This window comes from Taudactylus pleione, unplaced genomic scaffold (genome assembly GCF_031769625.1).
Source record: "Taudactylus pleione unplaced genomic scaffold, aTauple2 ptg000391l, whole genome shotgun sequence".
NCBI lineage: Eukaryota > Metazoa > Chordata > Amphibia > Anura > Myobatrachidae > Taudactylus > Taudactylus pleione.
Window position 1 is genome coordinate 7,613,623 of NW_028284792.1, and position 20,014 is coordinate 7,633,636.

The 20,014-nt window shown below is 44.3% G+C and overlaps 1 protein-coding gene across 1 annotated transcript; it reads right to left on the bottom strand.

Annotated features, from left to right (window-relative positions):
* Positions 1–875: 875 nt before the first annotated feature.
* Positions 876–19,982, bottom strand: LOC148507559 (THAP domain-containing protein 2-like). Its single transcript, XM_088445885.1, has 5 exons — positions 19,828–19,982; positions 7,276–7,471; positions 4,874–5,272; positions 4,081–4,097; positions 876–1,005 (listed from the first exon to the last, which is right to left on the bottom strand). Exons 1-5 carry the CDS (start codon positions 19,896–19,898, stop codon positions 876–878), a joined length of 813 nt encoding a protein of 270 aa, XP_088302011.1. The 5' UTR covers positions 19,899–19,982.
* Positions 19,983–20,014: the final 32 nt, after the last annotated feature.

Genomic DNA, 20,014 nt, shown 5'->3' on the forward strand with positions numbered 1-20,014 from the left:
ATAGTGTGGCATACATATTTCCAATGGTGTCGTACCAGAAGCTACGACCCTCAAGTGTTTAGGAGTTCCACAGGCCTTCCTTCAAGCTGGATTGGACATTGGACTCCGCCTTGCCTCACTGAAAGTGCAGGCCTCTGCTCTCTCCATTTGGTTCCAGCGCAGACTTGCTCCACTATCTGATGTCCACATCTTCCTCCAGGGTGTCCTTTGTATACAACCTCCCTCTGTCCCTCCATGGGATTTGTCAGTAGTTCTTCATGCCCTCCCAGTGTCCTCTGTTTGAACACCTGGAATCTGTGGAACTCAAGTGTCTCACAGCGAAGACTTTTTTTTTTTTTTTTTTCTTGCTATGGTGTCCGTCAGAAGGGTGTCAGATTTAGGGGCGCTCTCCTGTCGCTCCCCATTTCTGATATTCCATCAGGACAGTGCTGTGCTCCGGACTTGCCGTGGTTTCCTTCCTAAAGTTATTCATTTCCACATTAATGAGGAAATTGTAGTCCCGGCCTTTCAATCACCAGACCTATCGGCAGGTGAGGCCTCCTTGGATGTGGGCCGTGCTCTCGGTCTACGTGGACCATACCAGTTCTCTTCGGAAATCAGACTCCTTTATTTGTGCTCTATGGATTTCACAAGGGATGGCCAGCCAACAAACAGACATTGGCTAGATGGCTTCGCATGACTATTTCACAGGCTTACACGCAAACAGGCCTTCCTGTACCGGCTCCAGTTACTGCTCATTCTACTCGCTGCATCCTGGGAGCTGAAAGCTTTAACTGCGTGGTGCCTGGTCCTCAACCACATCTACACCCCAAGGTCTCCCTGTAGACCCTATGGACTTTGAAGGAAGAGTTAACAAAGGTAAGTTTTACAATAACTCATTTTTCCATAGACTTGACTACAAGTAGCTCATTGATCACTCTTCCAAGGACAAATTCTGTGGTAGTCTCCTGTAGGATAAAGCGGCAGCGGATAAGGAGTATATTTACGAAGCTGCTTTTCTGGCATCTGGATTTAAAAGTGCAAAATGTTAAACTCCTGGTCTATTTTTAACATTACCCTTTTAAATGCTGCAGCCAGAGCCACCCTGTGAAACTGTTAGAACAACAAACAGACCGGTCAAGAACCAAACACCTCGCACGACTGAGCGTGAGGAAGTGATGTAGGTGTTCCCCAGCCTGCTTAAGAGAAAAGGATTTAACAGTAAGTTGACCAAAAATCCTATTTTCTCTTGCAGCAAGGCTGGGGAACACTGGACAAAGGGAAGTTCAAAAGCTGCCCCCAGGGGATGGAATGCTCAGGCTGCCTGATCGGATAACTGTACGCCCCCAGTGGGTGCCGCCGCTGGCAAAAGTCTGACACGTAAACAAATAAATTAGCAAATGTGCGGACAGGGGGGGACTAGACAGCCGCGCGACGGACATGTGCTGCTGAAGTCCCGCGTCGCACTGCCAATAAGATCACCACTGACAGTTGTCCCACACCAGAATAGGCTTAAGTAATGACCGGATCCAACAAACAAGTGTGCATGCCCTGCGGTAGGCAGGCTCCGTGTGGCTGTACCATGCAGGAGGGGCAGTGCAGCGCTGGAAGCTCCGACCCCTCCGAACTCCACTCTCCCTGGGCAGAATACTTCTCCTTGTTAGGGAAAGCTCTTGTCCGGCCTGACTCCTGCAGGAAGTCTGTAGCACGCATGCTCTCCCTGCTGGTATGGGAGGGGAAGTGCAAAAGCCTCAGCAAGATGGTGGCCGCCATCTTAGAATCACACCATCCCCCTAAAATAGTGTTGGTGTGCACAGAGCCCCAGGCCCAGCGGTCTCAACATAGGCCGGAGTGCTTTTTGGGGGTTCCCGCGATGCCCGATACCGCCACCGCTGCTGCACGTTGGCAAGCAAACTGACAGCTCCCGCAAGCAGCGCACAGACCTCAGTAAGTGAGCGCCTAAAGAACATTGGAATTGCAGGGGGAGGAGCTTACTTTTAAAGCTAGTTTAATTTAGGTGCCAGCTCTAGCCCCAACCTACAATACTATTGTCCAGTGTTCCCTGGCCTTGCTGCAAGAGAAATATTGCCCAACTGTGCTAACTGGAGTGCCCCATGCAAGCACAGGGAGAACATGCAAACCCCACACAGGGTCACGGCGGGTGCGAACCCAAGATTGCTGCACGGGGAGGCAGCAATTCCAACCACTACACCTACTGTGCTGCATTGCTTGTGGCCACTAATACAGGAAGCCTCCCTCCTGTGTTCAGCTTGCTTGTAACAACCGACAGCAGGTTTGTAGTTTGCTTCTTCCCGGACGCAAATAGCAGGCAGAAAACATTTACTTAGGCAGCTAATACACATGTACCTAGGTTGCTAATATATAGGCAGCTAATACATTCACATTGGCAACTACTACATAAGCAGTTAATACAATTATAAATGTACAGTACTTTAGCCTGCCAGGAGCCAACACCGAAGCTGCAGGCGAGGGGTGTTGTGTAAGCATGTGCAGTGCAGGAGAATGCAGCAGTCCCTGGCCACCGTGCATCCCTTGCTGTAGGCAGGATCCGTGGCTGTACCCTGCAGGAGAGGGGGAGTGCAGCGCTGGAAGGTCTGCCCCCTCCGTTCTTCACTCCCGAGACACAGTACTTCACCTTGTTGGGGGAACTCCTGTCAAGCTCAACTCACACGGGCAGACTGTAGTGCGCACACTGCACCTGCTCGTATGGGAGGCGAGCCGCCACAAGAAGCCCCTGCAAGATAACGGCCGCCATCTTAGGATCGCACTATCCACCGGTAACCCCTAGAAAGCTGACTGTGTACGGATCCCTGGGCCCAGGCAGTCTCATCGAAGAGCAGTGTGCTTTGTGGGGGGTTCGGCTATGTGCACCCCCCCCTTCCAAGGCCCCTTCAAACTTGCCCTACTCTGTGAACACCTAAAGAACACTGGAATTGTTGGATTGCAAGGGGAAGGAGCTTACTTTTTAAAGCTACAGTTTAATTTAGGTGCCAGCCCCAACCTACAATCCCATTGTCCAGTGTTCCCCAGCCTTGCTAAAGGTTAAAATGCGAAATGCTGAATTTCTGCCTATTTGGCAACATTAGTGTTGGGGTGCAGGAGGGATAGGGGTAACGTACTCACTGCCAGAACAGCATCATATGACTCCCAGCCAAAACTCAGCATCAGCTGACCATGGGACCTAACGTCTCCACCAGTGCAGGTAAGTGAAGCTGTTGAAGAAAAACAACAATTGTATCTACGCCTGAGTAGAGGATGGTGCTGTATAGCATGTTTCAATTGAACAAGAATAAATGAAAATAATGGCAACAAGTGGATAGTGCATATTTTGGAGTCACAGTGCTCTGGATTTTGTAGCTTCTAGATTGAGAGGCATTTTTGTGGTCCCCTGTATGCATATATTAATATTCACCTAATAGTGTTAGGGGGGGGGGGGGGGGGAGAATGTATTTTAGGTGAAGCTGTTGCACTATATGGACTGTTTTGTTGACATTTTAATCATGTAGACATTTAATCAGTGTCTACATGATCAATGTTGACAAAACAGACCTAACCCCTATAGAACAATATTTTATATTAAAGTGAAAACCATTAACTTGGCTCAAAGCTTAGTTCTACTAATATCAAACAGTTTAGTTTGGGTGGAATTGGGCAAAATTGAGAAGAAAATATTTACTTCCCCTCTGATGCTTGCTTTGGCGGATCTCATTCCTCGCCATGGGAAGCTAACCCAGGAAGGGACTTGACAATGCTGCTAGGAATTTGCTAAAGACCCACCCAAAGATGAATAGAGGATCTGCTAGAACTGTTACAGCATTTGGAGGGAAGTAGTGTTTTTCTTTACTCCACCTGAAAGTGTGAATATATTTGTTTGCTCAGGCTGGAGTTATACTTCAAAAAACATACAGTAAGATTGAGTAACCTACTCCATTTAGTATTTTAGATTTTTTATTATTTTTTTTTGTTTAACATAACTGCACATTAGTGTCTTAATGTTTTTAAGTGGTTATTAGAAATTAACTTTCATTTCCTCAGATGTTTACATCTGAGTGCCAGTAGTGTCTTTATTTCAGTTTGTACCTCCTTTTATCAGACTTCTGTAAACAAAAGAATAACCTACATTTAATTCTACAAGATGTCAGCTTTGAATTTTTGCTTATGCTTTTAACATTACCCATGTAATCCATCAAAGCTGTTATGTGCAGATGAAGAAAACAAAACCATTTACTGATGTTACTGTGCTAATGGCAATCCACCTGCATTGTCCAAACCTGTCTGCTTTAGTCCTGATTTTGCAATTGTTGAGGCGTTTATGTGGCAGCACAGTGAAGACCAGCACACTGAGGGCATGATTCAGAGCCGGACGCTCTGACCAGAGCGCTCGCTCTGAATCAGTGCCCTCCTACCTAAAAATGGAGCGGCCTCCTGGCCGTTCGCATAGCTGTGGGTGACCACCCACAGCATATGCGAGCGGCCAAAAAGATGGTAGCGACGGTCAAGACCATCGCCACCATCGGGCTTGTGATGAGACCCTGCGGTAGGGTCTCTGTGTCCGCAAACCCTGGAGTGATTTTGGCTCTATTAGAGGCAAAATCACTCCCACTGGCATCACTAGTGATGTCAGTGGGGCCGGACCCAGACGGTAGGCGTTCCCATGGGAACGCCTCCATCTGGCAGCCACGCCCCTGGCACGCCCACCAAAGGGGGCGTGCTGTCAGTCACCATCGACAGCACACCCCCTTTGGTGCGAGAACCGGAGCGACAGCTTGGCTGTCGCTGTCCAGGTCTCGCGCATGCGCACGACGGAGCTGCCTCCGTCGTGCGCATGCGCATTGGGGTAACATTGACCCGCTTGCGAGCGCCCTGCGCTCGCTAGCGGGTCTGAATGACTCCCTGAGCTAGTAAGCAAGGAACAGCAGCACTCGGGTTTCCCACACTGTTGGCAATGCCTCTCTATATATGTGTTTTTATGTTTACTGTGGTGCTCTAATATATCATGGGATGTATGTCCTCTGGTCTCATGTAAAACTGGGTGAATACCAATTTCTGGTAAGTATTTCCTTTTCACTCTCCTCTCTCTCTGCTGATATATTTTTATTTTCTTGTGAGCAATTTCCAGTTTCCTCTCAAGCTCCCAGATTTTTCTTTTGATTGCAGCAGGGCTAGGAAGACCGTAGCTGTGATCACAAGGAGTGTCCGTCTGTTTCTGAGTGCCTTGAGGTGAAGGGTCCTCTTCTGGCTTTATAATGGTTGTTCTCTTTATAAGAGCTACCTGCAGGGTGAATATAAGAAGTGATGATCCAGTCATCATGTTTGTGCATATTAACAGTCTAGGTCTTTTTTTTACATTGTTACAAGTGTTGTAAATAACCATTAAACCTGAAACAAAAATCTAATTTAGAAACAAAAAATATTCTCAAAATTCTACACAGACATTGTAATTGTTCCCATAGCCAGCTGTCTACAAGTGTTTTTGTATTTGTCAATGAGATTCAGCAGTTTTAAACCCTAATATACAGGAAGTCTAGTTGACAGACAAGAGTGTGCTTGCATTTTTGTAACATAAGTAATCTCAAATAATATTAGTTGACCTACGTAACTTATGGGGCCCATGTATCATACAAAAACAATTATGCATTTTTTTTTCCCCCCCGATCTCACAATTCTCCAAACCACCAATTTGTGACCATGCATGCAGATGGTGGGTTTTTTTGGGGGGGGGGAGGAAGTTTTGCAGATCTGTCCAACATGTTGGACAACCTGACTTGTGCTTGGTACACACTAGACTTTTTTTTTTTTAAACGATTTGGCCAATTCCGACGCATCGGAACGACAAATCGTTTAGTGTGTACCCACTTTGTCGCTGACTATGCTCGCTCCCACAGGTTTTTAATGACATCCCCCGTCTGACCTACATGCAGGTCTGACGGGGGATGTCGGTAGCGAGGGCCATGTTGCCAAATGCAGCATAGCCCCCGCCGTTGCTGCCCGCATCGGCAAGTGTGTATGCACTTGATGATGCCGGCTTCCCCACTGGTTCCCGTCCCTGCAGATGTCTGGCTGGGGTACACATAGTCTAGTATATACCCAGCCTTAGATTCCAATCACCTTATGGCTGAAATCATCAATTTGTGAACCCCATACATTGCAGATATTTTTACACAATCCTCTGCAAAATGGGGTATTTCCCTAATTGATTGCTGATGAATGGGCCCCTTTACACATCAAGCAAGTGATTTAGGTTTTGCTTTCACTAAAGTGCATACTACATTGGGGGCAATTCAATTCAGAACAATGCTGAATAGCCCTGGGAAGGAGTTCCATGAGTGAGGTTGCTGATGCATAGTAAAATTGAAGTACATTAGGGGACTCAATGGTGGAAAAACGATCAGCTCCCACTTAGACCTGCTAAGTTTAAGAAAGCGTTGGGACATCTAGGGGGAAAATAGACAATGGGGGAAGTGAGAGTAGGAGAGGTAGACTGGGGAATTAGCATAGAGATATTGAATACCAAAATAGCTGATACGTTCCCCTAGGGAGGAAGTATAAAAAGAAAGAGAAGGAGACCAAGAACGGAATCTTGGACTTGTGGTCCACAGTGTCAAAAGCAGCATAGAGGTCAAGGTGAATGAGCTAAGACTAATGGCCCTTGTATTTGGCAGCAAGATTATTACAGACTTTAGTGAGGGCAGTGTCTGTAAAGAGGATGAAAGCCAGATTGAAATGGGTCAGGTGTGTATAAATATATATTTATTTTATTTTTTAATGTGTGTGTATTGTATCTGTTAAAACATCCCTACATAAAACACTATGGGGTGAGTTATAAGGCTCGTAATGAAGAGAAATTTGGACAAGTACTTCAGATGATGCACTGGCCATTTATGAAAAGAAATGTTGGTTATAAATTTTGCCACTAGGTGGCGCTATTGTAATACAAGTCAATTGAATAGCATTACAGTGTCTTTCTTTGTGGTGATCAAGTTTTCATTTGAAGAATAGCATTCTTTATTGCATAACATCACACATCAGGTGGAATAGCCAGCACATAAATATAGCATCTGATGCTATTTCCAGACATCTCCCCAATCACCAGACCTTACACCATGCGACTTCTGTTTGTGGGGTGGGGGGGGTTTGAAGAACCCTAAAGACCATATTAGATGTCAGGTAGAATAGTCAGCACTTGATAAGTTATGTTCTGCTATAGAGAACGGTATAAAACAAGCTTTAGTTTTTTGGTTGTATTGACACAAATGCTTCTGTCCTGCCACTTACCTTTTCCATCATATGTTCAGGGTAGATAAATATTGTGGGCACAGCATTTACTCGTAAACGCACAGTTTGTCCTGTTCTGTCAAAGCATGATTCTTCAAAATGTGTGGAGCATAAAAACGTATGCAATCCTGGGAAGAAATTTTCTCTGTTAACCAGATTAAGCCATTTTTCTCTCCTTTCTGGATTCAATGGGAATCTATTATGGGAAAATGAAGGACAACAAGTTCACACTATAATTTAGTCAATCTAGTCTCAAACATAAGAATATATAACTGATCTCATATTAGGAGATCTTGGGAATTTATTAGAACACTAGAAATCTTACTTCTAAGAATGTTAGAGTTTAAACCCTTTCAGTCTGCCCAATAGTTAAAATGTGCTAAATGAAAACACTTAAAACTCTGTGGGGGAGATGTACTAAACCGTGGAGAGAGAGGGCACCAACTGTCAGTTTACAGGCTGTATTTGAAAAATGACAGGAGCTGATTGGTTAGTACTTTATCTCTCTCCACTCTTTCTCCAAGGCTTAGTACATCTCCCCCTGTGTACGGTGGTATTGGCTTTAAATTCAGGTGCATTTCCTTTACTGGGAGTCTGTTACATAATATATCCTGCAGTATTAGATCACTGAACCCTACTGAAAATATTTCCTAATTTGTTTTTTCAATGATCAGTCAAAATATCCGTGTTCATAGAGCATCTCTTTACACTAGGGAGCAATGCACTTTAGTTCAGGCACTGTTGATTGTGCAGGAAATGTAGCAAAAAACTGAATGTAATCAGGGATAGAAAACCATAGTTATAGCATCTACCATGGGTGGCTAACAAAAGTGGTTTCTTCTCAAATTGTGAAAATAGAAAAAAAAACTCTCCCAAAATAAAACTTTAAAGCATGAGTCTCAATGCTAATTGTTATCTTACAATTAAACTCTGTTCACTGGCGAGAACAATACATTGAGCTAAATGTATTGTCATTTTGCACAACTTGTGTACAAGCTTTTTAACAAGATTTTTCTCCATTCCATAAAATGTGTTAAATGGATGTGGAACCAGGTTCAGGTATTCTGTAACTTTAAATTGGGTTCTTTATCCATCAAGAGACACAATGTGTGCTGTGAACACAAGCCTGCACTATTGATACTTAGCATGACCGATCTATTACTCGTGCAAGTTTAGCCATGAGCTAGTCCACCTAACAGCATGATCTAGTTATCCGGGCATATACATTATTTCGTCCATAAGATCCACAGGGATACCGTGGGGATATTCTGGTTGGAGACCAGGCACCAAACAGTTAAAGCTTCAGCTCCCAGGATGCCTTGGGGTCGTCCTCCATATCTACCCCGCCCCTAGCCATAGGACTTCACTTCAGTTAGTTTGGTGCGGCAGCATCAAGACGCACCTTTGTAATGGGACTGCTCTGGCAGTCCTAAGCTTTTACTTTGTTTAATTTTATTGGTTTGCCAGTCCTAAGCGTCTGAATTAAGACGCATATACTGCGACTCCATCTACCTCCGCCGGGCCGCAACACCAGTAACTGGGCTGGTTATTTCGGCAGGCTTGCCTCAATGCTACGACCTGGACTGCAACTGGACGCATGGAGATGTCAGGTAAAGCGATTCCGCGTTAACGGGTAATCGCGCGGGGCAGTCCTTACTTCTGGTGTCAGACGCACCAGAAGCCGCTGCTGTCAGGGCCCGGGATTGTCTGCGTCCTCACTACACCACCGGGGGTTTAATGTCTGACGCCGGGGATCGGCAACAGACGCCCGCCTCTGCTGCCACAAGGCCAGCCTACCTGGCTGGTTAAGGCAGCTTAAGGGAGGTAGGCGCTACCCTCGGCAGCTCCAACCCAGACACAGTCCCTACAAAGGGTTTTGTAGCTGTTGGTCTCAGGAGGATTCAGGTCAGTCTCCCTGTATACCTCTCCCTTGGTTAAGGTATATAGTGCTCTATATCCTACCATTCCTTTGTGTTAGTGTAGTTGATCTAGAGTTGATTGTTGATTGTAATTATATTACATATGCATTGTATGTGACTGTTTGCTAGCTCCTGTATTGACACTTATTTCTGTCTTGTCAATTAGAACTATCTCTGTTTTTTTCTCTCCATCCTCTGAGGTGGAGGTTTTTCTCTGAGTACTTCACATTCCATTTAGAATTTGTGAATGCTGTCACATAACATTGCAAGTATTTCCTTTACTGAACATGTCAAAAGATATAGGAATACAGGAGGGGTGAGCCCTCTGTGCTGGTTTCATGTAAAGCATGTATGACTTATTTGTCCCCTCAGGACGTTAAGGATGGTTTGTGTGTTGTCTGTCAAAGAGCCACCTAACCAGTCCAGTTTACATGTTCCTGGACAAGAGCCGCCTTGGGTAGCCTTTTTTTCACAGGTAATGAAGCAGTATGTGGCTTGTATGGCTCTCACTATGCCTCCTTGGATGCTACATTGCCTATTCCATCAGCATCTTCTCTGAGGGATTTCACAGATAAAAAGATTGAAGCCTGTCTTAAGGTAATATTCTCATCATCTGGAGCCATTACCTGTCTGGCTATAGCTAGACCCTGGGTAGCCAAGGCTGTGGAAGAATGGATTGAGGCATTGGAAAATTCTCTACCAAATGCTACCAGAGAACAGATTATAATTATCTCCCACATACGGGAAGTGGCTTCTTACCTGGGAGGAGGTGTAGTGGATGCTGGAATTTTAGCTTCTAAGGCATCCGCAGCATCCATAGTATCACGCAGGGCCCTTTGGTTAAGATCTTGGAAAGCTGATACAGGATCAAAGAGGGCGCTGGAAGTTTTTTACCTTTTCATGGAAAACTGTACTTTTTGGAGCAGAGTTGGATAATATAATTTCTACTCTGGCGGCTTCAAACTTAGCAGGTCTGCCATCTAGGTCAATTAATAGAGCTAGGAGAGTTTCTTTTCAGTCCTTCCGTCCTCAGGCAACAGGTAAGGTACAGACTTCTTCTATGCCGACTAGTTTTCATTAGTCAAAACGACAAACTAATGCAAGACGTTCACCTTCTAAGCCGGAACACAAGCCTTCGGCCTGATAGAGCGGGCCTCCTCCTGGGGTATCCCAGGTGGGGGCCAACTTCAGTTTGCAGATTATTGGCAGCAAACTACTACAGATGTTTGGGTCCAAGAAGTGGTCTCTCAGGGGTATGCCCTCACTTTCAAGAGACATCCCCGACAGAAGTTTTTTGCCACAAGGCCTCCATCAGATGTGGACAAGGCCTTGGCTTTTCAGGAAGCCATTCATTCCCTGCTACAGGCAGGGGTAATAGTCCCAGTTCCTGTGTCCCAATGATTATTACTCAAATCTATTTCTGTTCCAGAAGCCGAATGGAGCATATCATCCTGTATTGAATCTTAAAACCGTCAACAGGTTTATCCATGTTCCCAAATTCCACATGGAAACTCTCCGGTCAATTATTTTGGCCATGGAGCCGGGAGATTACATGCTTTCCCTGGATATTTAGGTTGCGGATCTGCATATTCCAATTATCCCATCCCACCAACAATTTTTACGATTTGCTGTCCTTCAGCAACATTACCAATTTCAGGCTCTACCCTTTTGGCCTTTCTATGGCTCCCCGGGTATTTACCAAAATAATGTCAGTCATGACAGCTTCTCAGGCGTCAGGGAGTCAGAATTCTGTCATATATGGACGACATTCTGATATTGGCACGGACTCTGGTGGTTTCGCAAAACCATCTTCAACGGACTATAGCCTGCCTATAAAGGCACGGCTGGATCATCAATTGGAAGAAATCACTTTCTCCAACCCAGCAGATGGTACATCTGGGAGCATTTCTAAATTCTCAAGCACAGAGGACAAGATTGGGGCCTTATCAAAGCGGATACACATGCTGCTATGCAAGCGAAGAGTATCCATTCTGTCAACAATGCAGGTGCTGGGATCAATGGTATCGACCTTCAACATTGTGGGGTATGCTCAGTTCCATTGCAGGCCTCTGCAAAGGTTGATTCTCTCCAAGTGGAACAGACATCATTTAATATGGTCCCAGATGATCTTTCTCACTCCAGAGATTCGTCACTCCCTTCTGTGGTGGCAAAAAAAAGGAGCATCTCAACAAAGGGCGACCGTTCTGGGTTCCAAATTGGGTGCGTCTCACCACGGACGCCAGTCTTCGCGGATGGGGGGCAGTGACAGGTAATCACACCTTCCAGGAGTGATGGAAAGATCGAGAAAGTGGTCTGCCAATAAACATTCTGGAACTGCGAGCAGTATACAAAGCACTGGTCAGGGCACAGGACCTGCTCCAGGGCAGGCCTGTCTAGATCCAGTCCGACAATGCGACTACAGTGGCCTTCCTCAATCATCAGCATGGCACAAGGAGTTATGCGGCCATGAAGAAAGTGACAAAGGTTCTCATTTGGGCAGAACGTAATCTTCTGGCCATCTCTGTAATATTTATTCCGATGGTACTCAATTGGGAAGCAGACTTCCTAAGTTGCCAAGACATACATGCAGGAGAGTGGTCTCTCCATTCAGGAGTGTTTTAACTCCTGGTAAACAAATGGGGTCTACCAGAGATAGATCTCGTGGCATCATGCCACAACCACAAGGTCCCCAGGTATAGGGCCAGGTCCAGAGACCCATCAGCAGCTTTTGTGGATGCGCTGGCAGTAAGATGGGACTTCAAATTGGTGTATCTCTTTCCTCCAATTTCCCTGCTCCCAAGAGTTTTCGGGAAATTCAAGCAGGAAGGCGGAACAGTAATACTGGTGGCTCCGGCTTGGCCCAGACATCATTGGTTCACCAACATACAAAATCTATCAGTAGGCAGTCCGTAACCTTTCTTGGTGGCCGGATCTGCTAACGCAGGGTCCCTGCCGACATCCGGACTTGCCCTGTCTGGCTTTGACGGCGTTGCTCTTGAATCTTCCACCCTAAAAGTGAAGGGATTTTCCAGTTCTGTAATTCAAACGATGCTTAGAGCACGGAAGCCTGCTTCTGCTCACATCTATTACAGTTTGGCATTCTTTTGGTCAATGGTGTTCTCATAAGGAATATGATCCTAAGGATACCAGCTTTTTTGGAGGCAGGGTTGGACAATGGTCTCTGCCTGGCCCCTTTGAGAGTGCAGGTTTCTGCACTGTCAGTCTAGTTCCAGAAGAAGATTGCTTCATTACCAGATGTTACTTTTTTTTCCAAGAGTCCTGCAAGTTCAGCCTCCTCTTGTTCCACTGGTAGCACCGTGGGATTTATCTTTGGTTCTTAAAGGGTTACAAGCTTCCCCATTTGAACCTTTAGACTCTGAAGATTTGAAGTGGTTGACAGCGAAGACACTTTCTTCTTGCTATTTCTTCTGCTTGCAGTCTCTCTGATTTGGCAGGGCTTTCTTGTCGCTCCTTTTTTTTTTTTTTTTCACCAGGATAAAGCTGTACTTTGTACAAGGAAGGGTTACCTTCCTAAGGTACTGTCCTCTTTTCATGTTAATGAAGAAATTGTTGTTCCAGCTTTTCAGGCTCCAGACCTTTCTGTAGGTGAAGCCTCCATGGAGGTGGAGCGTACAAACTGTTCGAAAATCAGATTGTCTTTTTGTATTATATGGTTTTCACAAACGAGGATGGCCAGCTAATAAGCAGACTCTGGCGAGATGGTTTACGCATGACTCTCTCTTAGGTGTGCACACAAGCTGATCTTCCTGTCCCAAGCACGGTGACAGCACAATCTACTCGGCCTGTTGTAGGGCCGTCATGGGCAGTCAGTCATGGTGCCTCTGCTGAACAATTGTGCAAGGCTGCCACGTGGTCTTCTGTCCACACTTTTCTGAGGTTTTATGCCTTTGATACTTTTGCCTCTCAGGATGCTTCCTTTGGATGACGAGTTCTCCTTTCTGCTCAGGAGTGTCCCCCACCCTAGGGGAACTGCTTTAGGACATTCCCATGGTATCCCTATGGACCCTGCAGAAGAAAAATGAGTTACGGTAGACTTGCCAAGATAACTCCTTTCTTCGAGGTCCATAGGGTCCACAAGGCACCTGGCTGCATTGGATATTTATTTTTTTTTTTGGTCAAAGATTCCCTCATTTTGTGTAAGAGTGTTTCTGGTGTATGATTGTTCTTCCTTCTCTTCTTTCCTTCTCCTGCCTTGAGTCTTGTTAACTAAACTGAAGTCCTATGGCTAGGGGCGTGGTATATATGGAGGACTCTGAAGCATCCTGGGACCTGAAGCTTTAACTGTTTGGTGCCTAGTTTTCAACCATAATATCCCCATGGTATCCCTGTGGACCTCGAAGAAAAGGCGTTATCTAGGTAAGTCTACCATAACTCTAATTTAATCCAATCGGTTTCCAGTGATTTTCTATTGAACCTTATTATTTTTGCTCACAAAAGGAGAATATAATTGGAATGGTAGGTAAAATATGCCCACTGATGAGGTGTTCTAAGTTTTGTGTTTTGATGCCTTTCTTCAGCTCCAGAGTTGTATTATGTTAGCTGATTGACTTTAGGTAGTAGTCACTGTGCACACGCAGTATCAGTGTATGTAATCCTTTTATCATTCAATCTCCTCCTAACCACAGAACTGTCATTGGCTGGACGTTCTTTGCATGGCACTCCATTCTCCATACACTTGTGATATACTTATTCTGGCTTAGGTGAAACCTCATTCTAAATCACTTAAATCTTTCTTTGATTCTTGATGCCTGACTTCAATACACTTATGAAAGGGAGGCCTCACATTTTCCTGTAGAATCCTCTGCTATAACGAAGGATTCATAGTTCCTTCTATAATGATAACTTAACAAAGTTCTGTCAGATCTAAGCATGTATAAGCCATGGCACCAAGGACGGACTGGGGCTCCAGATCAGCCCTGGCATTAATTTCTGAGCATGCCCCATAGTGCATGCCAGTGTGGCCTCGCCGCACACCCATCTCTCACTATTCCGGCCGAGCAGTGCACCTCTCACAGCCATGCTTGAGGTTCTAACAGTGTAATACAGTGTTAGCATTTCTACACACATAACTGGGTCCAGGCTGACTCACCTCTCCATATATCATTGTCTACAACACTTGAGGATCATCCTCATGAATTTTGACAAAATTTAGGTAAACACTCATGGTCAGATAGCAGAAGAATACACTCATCAGAAATACTGTATTGACTCCTTCCTATGTGTTTTAGCTGAATAGCAGTGGAGTGGTTTGTCTTATTCGATTTGTTGGCTAACTTTTTTTTTTTTATGGAGGGTCCCTGTGATGCACCTTTTGAGTACACAGTCATAGTTGTGACTCCCTATGGACACACTTTGCTACAATGGTGTTTATTGTGGGGCCTTCACGGTGGGTGTCACAAAGTGTTACTTCCCGGTCAGAAGGCACAGGACAGCTTGAGACTCAAAATGGCATGGGAACACCGGAACAGATTTTGCTGTTCCCAGCACACTTCAGAGGCACTCTCTGTGAAATATATTGTTCTGTAATGGAAAGTGAACCCCCATCCTTAGGAAGCAGAAGAGCACTCATGCTAAGTAAGCTCCTAATTTAGGGGTGCTTTCTACAGTTTATTATTCTGTCTTTTCCGTACTCTTTTAGAGCCCGTTGATGGGAAGAAAAGAAGCAAGTCTCATCACTGTTTTTGTGGATCATGTGACAAGCCTTTGGGCTGAGGAATATAGTGTCCCTTCATAATTCTCAAAGGGCGTAAACTTGATACAATTCAAAAGGTTTACCAGGTCAAAACTTATTTAAATTGTACCGGAGAAGAAGGTTTCCCTTTTCTCTTCCTTACAACAGCACTTTAAGGAAGCACAAGAGCCATCAGCCTGAAAAACAGTCTAATGCCTTATCGCTGACTGTTTTCTGGTTCAACCTCCAATTAGTTCTGTGGGTAGTAGAATTTCAAATTATGCAGAAGTCTGGACATTTCTCACTCAAGATTGTGTGGAAATCTGAGAAGTTAGCATACTTTATCTTTATGGAAGCAAGAAAACTATTTTTTTTTTTAAATTTCTCCTGCCTACATCTCCAAGGACTTTCACCAAGTTGCTAGTATTTTTGCATGGCTGGTGTCAAGAAAAGGGAGTCCAGTCTGTGACTTACCTGGGCAAGGTTGCTTAATCGGAATCTTCAGCTGGATCTGCTCGCGTGGCTACAGAGTAAAACGTAACTACGTAACTGCAACCAGACTGGAGATGAGATCAGAAGACAACAGGATATGCAAAGACAATAGCATAACAGTCATATAGATGGATCAGATATCTGCTGAGATAATCTAAGTATTGTACAACGAAGTTGTTAAAATTCTCGACTAAGTTTTGGCTTGCCTAAATAGTTTTGTTGGCAACAGATCGGAACAATAGCTTGGGAAGTACTCCAAGAACTTCCTTTGGCTTAGACATTGTTTCCTCAGGGACCAGGCTGCATATAAAAAATATAGGTGCCCTCTCTTTAATGACATATTAGTTGATCACTGTCAAAGTGCAAGGGAAGTCTCTGATAAGGTGACTGAAATACTTCTTCAACCAAGAAAACAAGACTTGTTTGTCTTCCAGATCTTGCAATAAACATTCACTTTGTCGCTCAAGTCCAAATTGGAGAATCTTACTATTGTTAGCATTAAGCATATTCTTGATTTTTGCATCAAGATGTCTTGTACAAGGGTCCTTATTACGCCATTGGTTCATATATCTGTGCTTAGTACTTTCTGAACACTAGACTAGCATTTCAGCATTTTATTTCTATTTATTTTTTCCAAGCAGTAAACAATCCTAGTCTTAAACTGTTTGTTGCACCTCGGGATTGCAATATTGTCCTGGACACCTTAATATCTGATCCCTTTGAGACTTTACAATAGGTATCACAGAAATGTCTAAAGGTGCGTATCCATTAGGCGATTAAACAGAACGATAACGACATCGTTATCGTTCAATAGCTTTTAATCGCCCGCAAATCGTTCACAAATTGGTCAGGTAGATGTCAAAAACGACCAGCGGTGCCCGAGCCCGCTGGTCATTTTTTTTGCAATCTATCATCACCAGTACATGCTGGTCAACCTGACGATCAAGTCAGGTTCAGCATGTACGGGGATGGTGGATGTGCCTACAACTGAACGTTCAGTGTAGGCACATCAGACATAGAAACGACAGCACGATTACAATGTCGTAATCGTGCTCTCGATTCTATGTCTATTAGTGGATACTCACCTTTACACTAAAGCTGGCCATACACCAGACCAACTTTCTTCCAACCATCCTACTAGTTGGTTGGAATGAAAATCTGGTAATGCATGGGAGCAAATGACAATCAGCATTTGCTCACAAACATGGGTGCTGTGAGGGGGGGCAGCGTGTACAGTTTGCCCGGGCTTGCTAGAGGGGCCTGGAACCGGCATCGCAAACCCCCCATCCCTCACAGCAGCTCAGCACACACACAGCTTGTGCTGGGCTGCAGTGCGAGGCTGCTCGTGGCTGCTGCAGCAGCCGGAGCAAACCCCTATCAGTGTGATCGCTCCCCCCATCCCCGCTTAGCGCCGGGCTGGGGAGGGGTAAGTGCCCCCCTCCCCAGCGTGCAGTGCCACTGCAAAAGTGATTTTTATTATTTTTTTGTCAAGGGTGCATGGCCACGCCTCTAGCGATTAGGCCACGCTCCCACCTTTACCTGGACAAAAAAGGACAAAAGCAGCTGTTTAGGCAAATATAACCAAGATATCAAGTGGCAAAATTCCTGGCGCTGTGTACCTAATGGTAAGAACTTCCATTTAAGGGGTTAAATATAAGGTTGCGGCAGACTGTATACAAATTCTGTGTTAATTTGCAATAAGAGCTGCATGGATATATGTGTGTATGCATATGTGTGTGTGTGTGTGTATATATATATATATATATATATATATATATATATATACACACACACGCACAAAAATAGTCTGCGCATCCGCTCAGTGTTAACAATCTCGATGGCTAATGTTGAATTCACACAAATTAGTAAATGTATCAAAACAGAATAAAAGGCAGATGTGTCAATTCTTAAATACGTTTAATTTAACCTTAAAAAGCCTATTAATAAAAAGTAACGCATATCATTCACAATGAACTAAGTAATTAGCAAATTATATCAAATAAAATAAAAATAGAATAACAAAACAGTTGCAGACCTCTTTCACTCAATGAATTCCTTTATAATGTTCCAGAAACAGTCTCTTTGAAAATGTACCAAGAGTCTCCGGCTGTATATAATGAGTCCAACCACTAAGGTGGTAAAACGTATTTAATGCCTGTTATGTATCAGCCTCCTTTTGTAAGTGTAAAGTGAAAGGTAACAATCACGAACTTATGATCATATATATTAGGAATGAGTCATAACTTACAGCCCCTCCTGCAATCCGAGATTGGAGTGTCCACTTATGATAATACTCACAAACCCTGATAGAGCCAGCAGCAACGGTCCATGTATAGGGCTCGATGTCCGGGTATATCAGATGACTATAGGCTTATAGATTGTTTAGCTTGTGCTCCAATTCATTGGGAGGGACAGATGTCAGTGTGATACCGGGGCCCCTCTTACATTCACTGTCCCTAGCGGCATATAACGTGGACCACCAGCGGAGATGTCTATAATGTGGCCGGTAATATTATCCATTGCCCGGATGAAGATGTACCGCTTTAGTCCCCACCAGTGAAGGAGTCTGTCATCCAGCCGGCAGTAAAGCTAAAACCTGGCTGACGACACTAGACAACTGCTGATGTTTATTTTGGAAAAATGTCCCCTCTCTCCCATGTTGTTGCTCTATATTTTTCAGGAGCAGCTTGGGACGTGTCTCAAAGATACCAGTGGAAGGAAGGAGTATCACCATATAACTTCTGGCATGTTGTCTTTTTGCAGTCTATTCTCAAATAAATGGTGATGGTAGTTAATGGTAACAATTTTCTCATTTCCCTCTCTAGACTTTAGACTCACAAAATGTAATTTCAGTAAAGTAAATAAATAGGGCGATGTAGTGCATAGACTCTCCAGACCTCATGGTGTGTGGCATGCTTAAATGTGTTTCCTCGCCAGCTTTGTGTCCATGGTAATGTTCCTACAAATGATGGCAACTGTGCTGTGTAGACACTGCTGTATGTGATCTATTGGGTATTCTACACATTCATCCATTCTTCAATTACTAGTTTAAATAGTCACACAACTAAAACAATATCTGCAGATTACATTTACCCTGTCATGAAATCCCTCCTTATTTATTTCATGCCACAGCAAAACTGCCATTGTAATCAATGTTGTCAATATACTAGTGAATGTTCTTTATTAGATGTGTATACTATATCTGGATGCATATCTTCAAAATGTATGTCTACTGGCATACAAGAGCCATTGGGAAGCTACACTGTAATCCTACATGCATAAATGTATGCAAAAATAGTTATAGGGTACATTTAAAACCAGAATAAAAAAAATGCACCTGCCCAGCAACAATGTCTCTAGAAATGACATTCAGCTTACTGTGATCTCTTACTAGGTGTACATAATATAATTCTTACACAAATACAGCCTGTGAGGGAGATAAAGTAACACCAATCAGCCCGTCAATGGTTGATACTTTATCTTTCTTCGCTTTCACTGTCAAAGGTTTGATACATCTCCCCCTGTACGTGTTATGATAACCTAGATCACAGCTTTGAGATGGTGCACTAAAAGACATGGAAACGACAGCACGATTACGACATTGTAATCGTGCTGTCGTTTCCATGTCTTTGATGTGCTTACACTGAACGTTCTCTCGTCAGTGTAGGGACATCCATTATCCCCACACATGCTGAACCTGACGAGATTGTCAGGTTGACCAGCATGTACGGGCGATGATAGATGTCGGAAACGACCAGCGAGCACGAGCATCGCTGGTCGTTTCCGATCAAAATCTGCCCAATGCATGCACGATATGCAACCGCTTGTATAAATTGCTATGTGGATATGCGGCTTTAGTCTTTGATTTTATTTCAATTAAATTCAGTACAGAGGGGCCAGGGGCAGACGTTTGGGAAACTATGGGGGGCACGAAATGATAACTTGCCACCGGGCGTCTGGGATGAACTTATGCCACTGGGAGGGGCAGATGTACTAAGCATTGGAGATACAGTACAAACCAATCAGCTCTTAGCTGTCATTTTTCAAACACAGCCTGTAAAGTGACAGGAGCAGATTGGTTGGTACATTATCTCTCTCCAAGGCTTAATACCTCTACCCTTTAATATCAGGTTAATATTATCCAAATTGAGCTGTATACACTGTCTATGTGGTATATTTACTAAGCAGTGTTAGGAGACAGAGTGAAGAGTGATCAGAAAGTGATAAGGTGCCAGCCAATCAGCTCCCAACTGTCATCTCACAGGCTGTGTTTGAAAAATGACAGTTGGGAGCTGATTGGCTGGCACCTTATCACTTTCTTATCACTTTTCACTGTCTCCTAACACTGCTTAGTAAATATAGACCCCTGTATAACTATAATGGGTTTTTCATGCATGTTTTATTGAAAATGTGGTAACCTGGTAAACTCTCAGTTCTTGTGTCACATACCTATGAAAAGTTACCCGGTTGTCTCTTTTAGAGTTGTTGGTGCACCCAAAGGCTGCGCACGTAGTGGGCATTGTTACGTCACTTACTGGCTACAGTACAGAATTTATTGCTATTTTGTGCCAACACGCAGATTCCGTCCAGCTCCTTTTCCATCATGGCCGCCGCCGGCTTCAGCGTCACGTGATCG

Coding starts and splice junctions, on each gene's coding strand:
- LOC148507559 (XM_088445885.1), bottom strand. CDS start 19,898: ATGCCCACTACGTGCGCAGCCTTTGGGTGCACCAACAACTCTAAAAGA. Junction 7,472..19,827: donor AACCGGGTAACTTTTCATAG/GTATGTGACACA, acceptor TTCCCATAATAG/ATTCCCATTGAATCCAGAAA. Junction 5,273..7,275: donor CTGAACATATGATGGAAAAG/GTAAGTGGCAGG, acceptor TTCACCCTGCAG/GTAGCTCTTATAAAGAGAAC.